This window comes from Amblyraja radiata, chromosome 39 (assembly GCF_010909765.2).
Source record: "Amblyraja radiata isolate CabotCenter1 chromosome 39, sAmbRad1.1.pri, whole genome shotgun sequence".
NCBI lineage: Eukaryota > Metazoa > Chordata > Chondrichthyes > Rajiformes > Rajidae > Amblyraja > Amblyraja radiata.
This window is the reverse complement of record NC_045994.1, coordinates 9,593,745-9,606,240: the sequence shown is the minus strand read 5'-3', so window position 1 is coordinate 9,606,240 and position 12,496 is coordinate 9,593,745. Positions and strand designations below refer to the sequence as shown.

At 40.6% G+C, this 12,496-nt stretch overlaps 1 protein-coding gene across 1 annotated transcript; it reads left to right on the top strand.

Moving 5' to 3' along the window:
• The first annotated feature begins 2,720 nt into the window (after positions 1-2,720).
• On the top strand, positions 2,721-7,546 carry LOC116967351 (bone morphogenetic protein 10-like). The gene is made up of 2 exons (XM_033013859.1): positions 2,721-3,076; positions 6,332-7,546. The coding sequence occupies exons 1-2, from the start codon at positions 2,743-2,745 to the stop codon at positions 7,276-7,278; spliced, it is 1,281 nt and encodes a 426-aa protein (XP_032869750.1). The 5' UTR covers positions 2,721-2,742; the 3' UTR covers positions 7,279-7,546.
• The last annotated feature ends 4,950 nt before the right edge of the window (positions 7,547-12,496 follow it).

Sequence of the window (12,496 nt, the reverse complement as noted above, 5' to 3'; positions counted from 1 at the left end):
TTGATAGTTATTTAGTGAAATGGTTGTTTGCAGCTGCTGTGACTATCTATCACAAGTTAAAGGTTTCACAGTACTGGTTGTAAGAATTGGATATAGCCTTTGAATCAGAGCTTCATGGGTATATGTGACCAAATGCCCCATCATATTCCCACCTGTTTCGTTTAGTTTAGTTTAGAAATTACCCGCAAAACGTAACATATTTTTTAAAATTATAACCATGCAGTGTTAAACAAATGGATTAAATATATATGTCAGAATGTATTATATCTGAATATATTGTCATGAAAGAAAAATAATTCCATCACTTTTGTGAATCTGTGAAATAAATGAAAGATAAATATGTTTTTAATTCAATTATTACTTTGATCTGCAAATTATAGTTATATATTGTGAGACAAAACAGTGCATTTACAACTTTCAATGTGCTCCTCACTATCCATTATACCGTATATGAAATATCTAAACCATTTAATAAATTTAATGCTGAACTCACTCCGTTTATTAATGGTCTAACACTCTAAATTAAACTGCAGCCTGCAACCTATTCCCAGATATTATTCACTTAATCTATAAAGGTTCTGCGGCCATGAATGAGATTCCAGTCTGCGACATTTCAAGATATCAAATAATAAAGTGGGATTGATTTTCAACAAGATACTAGCTGTCTGAAGAAGGGTCTGGACCACAAATGTCATCCATTCATTCTATCCAGAGATGCTGCCGAGTTACTCCAGCATTTTGTGTCTATCTTCGGTGTAAACCAGCATCCGCAGTTCCGACACATACCAACGTTTAACTTGCATTCCAAGACACAGTCGTCTATGTCTAAATTATTCGAACTCCTCAGTTATATAATATATCCCAGATTCCATTATTCCCTTTTCAATGTTCAATGCTTTGCCCAAATTTTGGTAACTGCTCTGCCTTGTCTCTACATGTTCAAACATGCCTATACATCTCATAGCGATTGTTCCTTGTCTGAATAAATATTTGTTTTAAGAATCATAGGCCTTTCAATGTTGGGTCAGTCCCAATTCATTTGGAGGAATGTTTGTTCCAGTGTCTTTATGATTTAAAAATATAGACGAACTGATCAATTATAAATATAAATCGGAATTAGCTACATTAAATATCTACCTCAACTTAAAATGATAAAATATAGCACATCTATGGTTTATAATGTGAATAAAACTTACTTTTAATGTTATTTATTATTAATCGAGAACTTAATATATTTACAGAATGAAATTCTAAAATCCACACATTGTGGTAAGCAATACCATTTGTTGAGGATACACAAAAAGATGGAGTAATTCAATGGGTCAAGCAGTATCTCTGGAGAAATGGAATAGGCGATGCTTTGGGTTGAAACCCTCTGAAGAAGGGTTCGGACCCAAAACGTCACTTATCCCTTTTCTCCAGAGATGCTGCTTGGCCCATTGAGTTACTCCAGATTTGTGTGTCTATCTTCAGTTTAAACCAGCATCTGTAGTTCCTTCCTACACAACACCATTTGTTGGTTAGCTCTTTAGCTTCAGCAGCCTAATAAAGTGCTGCCCTCATTAGAAACGTGACATGTACGTGGTGAGCAGCGAATGTTTTGTAGTGATGAGGTATTTCCTTTAACCTCTTGCTAATTGATTGTTTCCTTGAGATTGCGTCCTCAGCGACACCTCTTCAGTGCCCCATCCAAACTTTCCCATGATATCTTCCAAAACCTGAACAATGAATATTTCAGGAAATGCAAGCACAGAAATGCTCATTAGGGTCCAGCTCTGGTTTCGAGTTGCTGATTGGAATTTTTGAAGGGGGCACAACTTCCAAACAGGCTGCGTTTCCTTATCACAATTCTTGCCAATTATTGGTGGTCTTACATTAACAACTTGACATAATTGATGTCGGAAGGAACTGCAGATGCTGGTTTAAACCAAAGATAGGCACAAAATGCTGGAGTAACTCAGCGGGACAGGCAGCATCTCTGGAGAGAAGGAATGGGTGATGTTTTCGTGTTGAGACCCTTCTTCAGTCTCAACCCGAAATGTCACCGATTCCTTCTATCCAGAGATACTGCCGGTCCCGCTGAGTTACTCCAGCAGTTTGTGTCTATCTTGAAATAATTATTTCACAATGGTGGCCTTAAATTAAGAACTTGAAGTAATCGTTTCACTATTTCTTTTTTAATAGTTTTTTAAAGATAATTTCTTATTAATTTTTTTATATTAAAATACCATGAGCAGAACTGACGCCACCGAGGTCAGGAGGTTTCTGATGCTATCCTTTGGGAAGGCATTAATTGTGCAGAAAATTAATACAGTGTCTTGGATTTAATTGTTAGGCTCTACACACGAAGAGGGCAGTGCCTCCTTCAAAGCATGGAAACCATCCTCTCCATTAGCCAGGAACCAAACGAGAGAGTGTTTACAGAATGCTCATTAAGGAAGAGGATTAGAGATAAGAAAATCTAGTTGCACTGCATATACCAGATAGATAAGGGAGGGGGGGGATGCCATGTGAGATCACACTGGCCAATTGCTGGGAGCTGGCTTCTTTGGACAGTGAGAGACCACAGACGTAAAGGAAGGTTTTCCAAAAAATTGTCAGCATTGCATTTGAATGACAACAGCCTGGTCCACTGCAGAGGATAAAACAGCGACGCTTGAGAAGCTGTCAAACACAGTCCAGATTGTTTAGGGTCAGCAACAGCAGACGGGAAAACACACACACCCACATACAGCAATAATAATGTGTTCCCTGTCACTGCAGGTTTTTGCTTGCCTGTGCCTTTTGCTACCTTTGGCAGCCGGCAGTCCCATCGACAACCGTGCAGGCGCGACCGAAGAAGAGAGCAGGTACGTGTTGGAAGACGATATTCAAGAGGAGGACTCCGTTGATTTCAACACGCTGCTGGCGAGCATGAAAGGAGAGTTTCTGAAGAGCCTGAATCTATCGGGAAGTCCACCCATCGATGCAGCGAAAGTGGAAGCACCCGAGTACATGATTGACCTCTACAACAGATTCGCAAATGATAGGACCTCCATGCCTTCCTCCAATATAGTAAGAAGCTTCAAGAACGAAGGTAGGCAACATGTGGACAGCGTTTTCAATGCCAGATCTGCAAAGTCTCTGTGGTCTCTGCTCCCCGCCAATCTGTTATCTTTCCCCAAGGAAAATTATTGAGATCGGATCGTTGGTGAAGCCTACACATTATAGATAGGACCTCTCCAGAATCAAACGCCTTTTTGTTTTGCAAGTCATATGCTAACAGTAAAAAATTGAAATAATTAATAAAATTAATTAGGCGCAACGACAATTCGAACCAATCTGCTAACTCCCAGCTTTTTCCCCCCGCCATAAACTAATATGAAACGTCCCTTATAACTTGTGGAAGAAATTTTGAAGGATGACTTTGCGGTGACTGTTTGTGTGTGTGGATTTTTTTTTTTGCGTCCTCACTAACTCAGCACCGCAAAAGAAAATCGAGCATGTTTATATTTTTAAAAGTGCATCACAATATGTCACATCGAGAAAACCATTTGGTTTTGAAAAGTTCTGATTTCATTCTGCAAACGATAAACGTAGCAAGCGATCACCAAATTCAGTCTTGCCACAACTTTCCAAAGAAGATGGGTGGGTGGGTGGGTGGGGAAAGTGTAGGTTGTGTAGTGATAAATGAGCCGCTATCGAGGATGACATTTGCCTCTTGTTATGAAATGAAAAACACTGCCTTGACATTGCCACGCTGGTACAATAATTGAACTCCTTTCGCCTCTCTCGCTTCTGACATTTAAAGTCTATTATCAATTAAACTGTTCGCAAACTGCAATGAAAAGTTGTTTGTATAGAGGCAGCGTTGTTTATACACGCATCGGCTTGTAGTTAAAGCACATAGGAATTGAAAGTAGTCGGAAGATAGACACACAATGCTGGGGTAACTCAGCGGGCCAGGCAGCATCTCTGGAGAAAGGGAATAGGTGACATTTCGTGTCGGAACCCTTCTTCAGGCTCGACACAAAATGCTGGAGTAACTCAGCGGGTCAGGGAGCATCACTGGAGAAATGTTTCGTATGTTGCTCTTTCGTTAGCCTGGAATTGTCTTACCTTGCTAACGCAAATATTGATGTTTCCAGCAGGGATTTTCCTCCCGGTTCAGCCAGGGTGGGAAGAAGTTACAATTCACACATCCAATCTTCAGGGTTAGATTTATCGACTAGAAGCAGTCTTTCAGTAAAGTGAAACAAGGCGGCCTTACAGTGGTCTCATTCAACAAGTATGAAAAAACTGAAAGATCAAGGGGACGATCTTACTCCCATCGTTGGTTTAACTCGGAGTTTGCCAAAGTCCTGACGCATGCTTTTCGGTGTGTGTCGCGCTGAGTAACACTACCGCTAATATTCTGTCGAGTCAATGTTGGCCTTGTGGGGAAAATATACGAGTCAGAAAAGGGGAAATGAAATAAGGAAATAGGAAGCGATTGTAGCCTCCACGACTAATCCATGTCCCAATTATTCAGCACGCACTAGAAGCTGAAAATCGAATGAAAATGTAGGAACAGGGAATTGCAGATGCTGGTTGATATACAAAATGATACTAATTGCTGTCACAATGTGACATAAATAACAATCGTTCATTTATATAGCTCGTTCATATTGAAAAAGGGGTAACATCACGTGTCCATGTTCTCCAGAGATGCTGCCTGACCTGCTGCGTTTGATTTTAGTTTACGAGTTATGTTACTCCAGCACTGTGTCCTTTGTAATGGAATGAAAATGTCAGTTTTCCTTGCGATTCTGAATCCAACCATGTAGCTAGTAGTATAGGGAACTGAATGATTATAGTCTTGTCCCATCCTAGATCTAATGCTTTCCATGACACTTCACAAAAGGTGTTCATATTCAAGTTAACAGCCAACAACAACAGTCTTAGACTAAGGATGTAACCCAGCAAGAGGAGCCAATAGTTTCCTAATCAAAACATTGAAATACTTCCGTTTTCGCCCTGTCTGCCCAAATCATTGTTTGTAATGAGAATGCTTAAGAACAACCATCTTTATATGTAGCCCCTTTAATGCAGTCAAAACACCCTGTGAGTCTTCATGGGTGTCAAACACGATTCAATAGAATGACAGCCATTGAACAGTACTAGACAGGAACAGGCCTTTCGGCCCACAATGTCTGTGCTGAACATGCTGCCAAGATCAACTCTTATCCGTCTGCACAAAACCTATATTCCTTCCTTCCCTTCATCCCCGGGGAATCATCCTATAACAATCTGAGATTCTCGTGATACAATGAGTGCGTAATATATGCAGCCATTACAGTTGCTGTAATGACTACAGATTACACTTTAAATGTTTTTTTTCCTCAAAATATTAGTCTATTTGTACTGTGACCTTACAAAAGGATTCTTCAATGAAATACTCTTGATTTCCACATGGAATTACGCTAACATTTGAATCTTCGGTTCTGAAGCTGACCCTTTGCCCACTATTTACACGCCAGCCAATTTTAGACCAGGTTAATATCACTTCCCAGCTCTTGATCCTTTCTGCTTATCTTGTCTGGGGCTATGTATAAGAAGGAAGTGCGAAGTTAGATACAAATGCGGGCTATTATAGCTTTACAAGCCACAGTTAATTTTAGTATTTTTGCTTCATTTTATTATATTATCTACTGTATTAGAGGCAATTGGTCCATCAAGTCTATCTGGCTCTCTAGGGCTTTGCCACTCCTGTAACTTATTCTCACTCACACAGCAATTAACACCACCCTGACTTTCCTACGGTGGAGGTGATTTACAGCGGCCAATACATGTCTAGAAGGTGAGAAGAAATCAGAGCCCATCAGGGAACCCTACCGGGTTGCTGGAGCAGCATAGCAGTGTATCAGTGTAGCCAGCAACAAATTCCCCTTGGACTCCTTTATTGAAAGGAAAACCAACCTAGTCTACAAAACGTCATAGTATAGTGGCAACCCACAAATCATCACTTATTTGTATCAAATGATATTCTACAGAGAGGTTGCTGATCCCTTCAATAGATCTGAAGAAGGGTGTCGACCCAAAATGTCACCCATTCCTTCTCTCCAGAGATCGGTCTGTCCCACTGAGTTACTCCAGCTTCAATAAATTCACCTAACATTGCTTGTCTTAACTTTCAACTCCTATCTGAAGCTTGAGCCTAGTCTCCTTCAGTTGTCACCCAAACTTCTCCAACCATGTGCCCAGTAGAGATTATTCTGTGGCCTGAAAGTTTCTTATAAATATTCTAAGTAAGATGTAATCTCAATTTTGCAATTCGCGTTTCATGTTTTGGCAAATCATTTATGTTTTCCAGACACTTCAGTCTCCAACCAAACCAACGATGTGAGGATCCATTCTCTCCTGTTCAACGTGTCTGTGCCTCGCCATGAAGAAATCACCATGGCTGAACTACGGCTGTACACCTTGGTCGATAGGGACAGGAGAATATATGAAGGTGTGGACAGGAAAGTCACCATCTACGAAGTGAGTGAAGGGGAGGTTGAGGGGGACACCGGCGAAGAGCATCAAGGAAAAGTACAATTGGCAAAAAGACAGATTTATGGCAGAGACAGTGGCTGGGAGACTTTTGATGTGACGGAAGCTATCTTGAGATGGTCAAAGTCTGAGCAGACCACTCACAGACTTGAGGTGCACATTGAAAACATGGAAGAGGAAGAGCATGAAGATGGAGATCTTGATATCGACATGAAAGCCGAGACCAAGCACGTGCCATTACTAATAGTGTTCTCTGATGATAGAAACAGCATTAAGAAGGAGGCCATCGAAGAACTGGAGCAGATGATTGACCACGAGCAAGACGTGGTGTTTCAGAGCTTGGAGAACGGGAATCTTGGAGCCGACTTGAACGAGGAAGCCATGTTGCAAAGACGGTCAAACATGCTCTACGATACCTCCTCGAGGATCAGAAGGAATGCCAGGGGGAATTACTGCAAGAGGAGTCCCCTCTACGTGGAGTTTAAAGACATCGGGTGGGATTCCTGGATCATAGCCCCAACCGGATACGAGGCTTACGAATGCAAAGGCTCTTGCTACTATCCATTGACTGAGCATGTCACACCAACTAAGCATGCCATTGTGCAGACTCTGGTGAATATTCGCAACCCTAAAATGGCAGCTAAAGCCTCTTGTGTTCCCTCAAAATTGGACCCCATCTCAATCCTCTATCTAGATGATGCAGGTGTGGTCACGTACAAGTTCAAATATGAAGGTATGGTGGTGGCAGAATGTGGCTGCAGATAGTCCAGAAGGGCAACCAGAAAAATAACTCTAATATATGTCAATTTCAAAGTATTTAATGAATAAGATTGTAAATGTGTACATCTCGTGCTGCCTATTTAAGAAGTTTATTTAAGGATGTACAGCTGGATTTCTAGATTTATAAAGAGTGCTGTTGCTGGAAAAAAAAAATGACTGTGTTTATAAAGTCACAGAAGCTAGCTTCACTGAGAACATGCTCCCGATAACCTTACATAGAAACAGGAAGAGTGTCGGAGCATCAGTCAGTAACACAGAGGTTGGGGGATTGGAGAAGGCAACTTAACTCTTTGCCCGTGCTCCACATTGGAGTTTTTGCTTTATTCCAAATACAGACTTTTTCTCCAACCCCTTTAAACATTTTGTATTTTACAAAGGCTAAATGAATTCTGAAATGTTCTGGTTAATTAAATTTTAAGCTTTTTTTTTGAAGTAAACAAATTGTTTCACTCTTCTATCTCCTGACAATCAGACTACCATTCGTACACCGTTAGTTAAATTTCCAGGGTTAGGATAAAGAAAGTTACCTTTCGGTTCCCATAAATGGCTAGAGTCCGCGTTCATTTTGCAAGAACGTGAACTGGGAGGATAAATAACCATTGATCACAGCAGTGTAGCAATGGGGCTGCATGGCATGTAGCTGAATTGCTTTAATCTATCTTTCAGATGTGAATTTGCAAATTTTAGGACTCTTTTAAGTCAAATATTATTCAATAATATTATTCCCAACATCAAACAATAGAGGTAAACTCCTACCTGTAGTAAAATACCAAAGAATAATTGCATTTATTTAGCACGAATGCTAAACAAAAAGATGTAGAAACAAGGAACTGCAGGTTCTGGTTTACCAAGGAAAGACGCGAAATGCCAGAGTAACTCAATGTGTTAGGCAGCTTCCCTGGAGAACATGGATAGGTGACGATTCAGGTCAGGTCTGAAGAAGGGTCCCGACCCGAAACGTTACCTATTCACGTTCTCCAGAGATGCTACCTGGCCCAAAACAGAAAGAAGTTGGAAACCTGCAGTATAAACAAAATATTCTGGAAATAGTAGGGCAATTAACAACTAAGGAGCATGAAAATGTGTTTCTATATACCTGCATATGCTGGAAATCCAAAACAGAAAATTCAGGAAGCACTCAGCAGACTGGGTGATATCTGTGGGATGGAACAGAGTTAATGTTTCAAGTCTGAGACACTTTGTCAGAACTGAGCAAGAGAGGTGAAAATGGCAATTTGAAGTTGCAGAGAGTGTGGCTGGTGGGATAAACATGACCGAGGGAATATCTAAACATGAGAGGAAGCAGGAATCAGATTAATGATTCAGGATGATGACCCAGTTCTGATAAAAAGGACTTTAATCTGGAGCGTTTAATTGTTTCCCTCATCACCTGCTGAGTAATTCCAAGATTTCTATATTTTTCTTGTTTTATTTTCCACGTAGTAAAATATTCCATGGTAATAATGGCAACAATAGCTATCAGGATTAAAAAAAAGAACGCATTCAAATAGTGACCAAAAGCGTGGTCAGGAAGGTTTCACTGGAGTTTAGAAGGATGAAAGGGCATCTTATAGAAACATATAAAATTATAAAAGGACTGGACAAGCTAGATGCTGGAAAAATGTTCCCAATGTTGGGCGAGTCCAGAACCAGGGGCACAGTCTTAGAATAAAGGGGAGGCCATTTAAGACTGAGGTGAGAAAAAAGAGTTGTGAGTTTGTGGAATTCCCTGCCACAGAGGGCAGTGGAGGCCAAATCACTGGATGGATTTAAGAGAGAGTTAGATAGAGCTCTAGGGGCTAGTGGAATCAAGGGATATGGGGAGAAGGCAGGCATGGGTTATTGATTGGGGACGATCATCCATGATCGCAATGAATGGCGGTGCTGGCTCGAAGGGCCGAATGGCCTCCTCCTGCAGCTATTTTCTATGTTTCTATGTTTTAAGGAATGTTTCAAAGGAGGAAAGAGAAGGCAAGAGGGAGGTGTTTTATTTTGCATATAAAGTCAGGGAATTTATAATTCCTGGGCAGTTGCAGCATTGGGGAGAGTTATCGAGAAATTGGGGAATGTGGACATGGAGAGACTTAATCATACAGAAGTGAACTTTAAGATTAAGGAGATGCTGGAGCACGACACAATGTACGTGAGTGAGCGGGAGGTGATGATTGAAGAGATTTGGTATGAAGTTGGATGCAGGAAGGGAATTTTTTTAATGCATGCCAGCAGAAAGTGGGAGAACAGGAGAGGATTGGAAACATATGGTCTGAAAGAAGAAGATAATTTAACAGCAGATAAACTGGGTGGCACAGTGGAGAGGCTGGTAGAGCTGCTGCCTCAAAGCATCAGAGACCCTGGTTCAATCCTGACCTCGGGCGCTGCCTGTGCGGAGTTTGCATGTTCTCCCGGAGACCACGTGGGTTTCCTTCGGGTGCTCTGGTTTCCTCCCACATCTCAAAGACGTGCAGGTTTGTAAGTCAATTTGTCTCTGCAAATTGCCCCTAGTATGTAAAACGTGAATGTGAAAGTGGGATAAATAACATAGAACTGTTGTGAAGGGGTGATCAAAGGTCGACGTGGACTCAGTGGGCCGATGGGCCTGTTTCCATGTTGTGTCTCTAAACTAAACTAAACTACATGGAGTTGTAGTAAAACTATATCGACACCATTAGCATTTTTATGGAGAGAACCGTCTGAGTTCAAGTCTGTGTAGGTGGGGTTTACTTTCCCAAAGGTTGGGAGCCATTGACGTTTAGTGACTAGGAAGATATTAGATCAGCTCAGTTGTCAAACAACACCTTAAGATCACAAACAGTCTGGGATGGTAAGTGGGGAAAAACAGCAGGTCATGGGAATTGAAGAAAGTAGCTTCAATCTTTCCTACACTCGAGTGGAGGCAATGTTGAAGCATTTTGGGCTGGATATAGAGTGGCACAGAAGCTGGGCTGTGGCTGGACGTTAACAACGTGACATTGAAACCAGCTATGTGGTGTTGCTGAGAAGCAGAAGATAGACGAGAAACAGGTACAAGGATTTCAGTGATTGCAGAAGACAACTCTGCCTGACAACAAAGCCTTCACATGGAATATTTTGCTGTATAACTGCTATCATTTCCTATGCTTCAAACACATGAGATTATTTTCAATACAAATCAAAATACCTCTTCTGCGGGACTCTCGTTATGGGGACATGATAGCCCCTTCCCCTCGACTGTAAATGAAGATGACTCTCAGAAAGGGTTTCTGTGACTTTATTATGTGTTGATTTTGTATATATTTGTAAAGATAAAATGTCTTTAAATGTAAATCCATGCATAAACTGCTTTGCATTAAACAAAAAAAGCTATTTTTTAAAGGGTAATATCATCATATTGGATTAGTTTCGAATGATAATGAGACTTGTTCAGCCTTATTCTGTTTCAAGGGAGAGACCTCCAACAGCACTATAACATGTACAGCACTGTAATAGCACTGTAATAGCAATAACCTCGTTACAGACCCTCGGTATCAGTAAACTTTTCACAGGGAGAGGCGCTCACCTGCTTTGTCCTTTAAAAGTAACATCATAATGTAAGATTATTGTTATGGTTTTGACTGAATGTATTTCTGCTCAATTAAGAAAAATTAATATTGACACATGTACTTCCATTGCTTCTGGGTACCATCCAAGCAGAGTAACAGGCAACATACAAACAATAGATGGACTGACCCAAACTATTGATGATGTAGATTCACATCATCATCTTCTCCTCCAAAAATGAACTCAATGAGAACACCAAGCCAGATGATGCTATCATCACTTGTTGATCGATGCTTCTTATCCGAAATCTATTGATTTTGATCCATTTTCAACACAACAGGATCACGTGTTCAAAGCAGTATGTGATATTAGTTCTGATAGCAACATGGTACATGGCATCAGCTTGTTTGTTGCTATTTTGACCATCAGCTGACCTGCGATACTGTAGAAAGCATGTCTGTTTTATCGTCTCACCCCTTCAGTCATTGCCCGTCCAATGCAGAAATTCAACCCAGAACATTAATCATTTATAACAATTTTCATTTAATTCTAATTGTCGTTAATTTGTCAATTTAATGCTAAAATATATTGGAATCCATTTAAATTGCCACCCAGTCTTGTTATAACAGGTTAACAAATTTTGACAAGAATGTTGCATAGTTCACCAAGATTCCTTTTTTATTTCCATAAAATCTACAAACAAGAACTCATTTATGTTTATAATCCATCTGGTGAAGCTATTATCAAACAGCTATCAAAGTTGTTAGGGAAATTAAAGATCATGGCAGGATTCTGAAGTCCAGATTCGCTCTTCCGACTACCCACTGTTATAAAAAGTAACTTTGGCAATTCCACTGTAGCGAGGAGTGTGATGAATGGCTTTGCTTCTTCACAGACTAGTGAGGTGGACTCCTCTTTATATTACTACAATTCCACTATTCCAAAATCCTTGTGTTTAAAAATCAAGTATCCCTGTTCCATTCCTGAGAATAGCCTTCTTGCAAACATTCTTGCACAACTACAGTAATAGCACTTCCAGGTATTTCATCTGCTGCAAGATGCTGCAGAATTGCAGAGCCTTCAGACCCACTGGATAATACTTTAATTTTCATGGATCCTAACAGCGATTATTTAGGAGGACGGGAATTTTCTTCTGCTTGGGTTGCCTCTTTTAGCTTCTTGTCAAAGTTGTTTGTGCACAATCCTTTCCGTCAGTTTAAAAGCAACTCTGTGCTATCACATGCTCTTCCCGATCCCTGCCAACCTGGGAACTGAAGCACCAGATAAGGAGGCGTTGGAAGCTGAGAAACACTGGGCCCTGTCACGTTATTTATACTGAACCGCAAAGTTGTCAAATTCTTGGAGAAGTGCGACTGACGTTAGCTCTTCTCTTCTACACTATACTGAGTCGCACCACTTTTGTACAAGCAGGCCAAAGCTATTTGCCATGGGTGATAAGGGAACAGCTTGTAGTGCATTCTGCACAATATGCGTGACATGGTCTGAATCACTTGAGTGAATACCAACCCCATGTAATCTTGACTATGTCTGTGTCAAAATCTGACATCCCACATCATTTATTGGATGGTAGGATGAATTAAGATAATATCAATAATGTTATTGGTTATTATTATTTGTGTATTATTGTCTCATGTACCTAGACATGATGGAAAAATGTGCTTGTGTG

Excerpts from the sequence above, each read along its gene's own strand:
- LOC116967351 (XM_033013859.1), top strand. The coding sequence starts at position 2,743 with ATGTGTTCCCTGTCACTGCAGGTTTTTGCTTGCCTGTGCCTTTTGCTA. Across the intron at positions 3,077-6,331 it reads AAGAAGCTTCAAGAACGAAG|ACACTTCAGTCTCCAACCAA; the intron begins GTAGGCAACATG and ends TATGTTTTCCAG.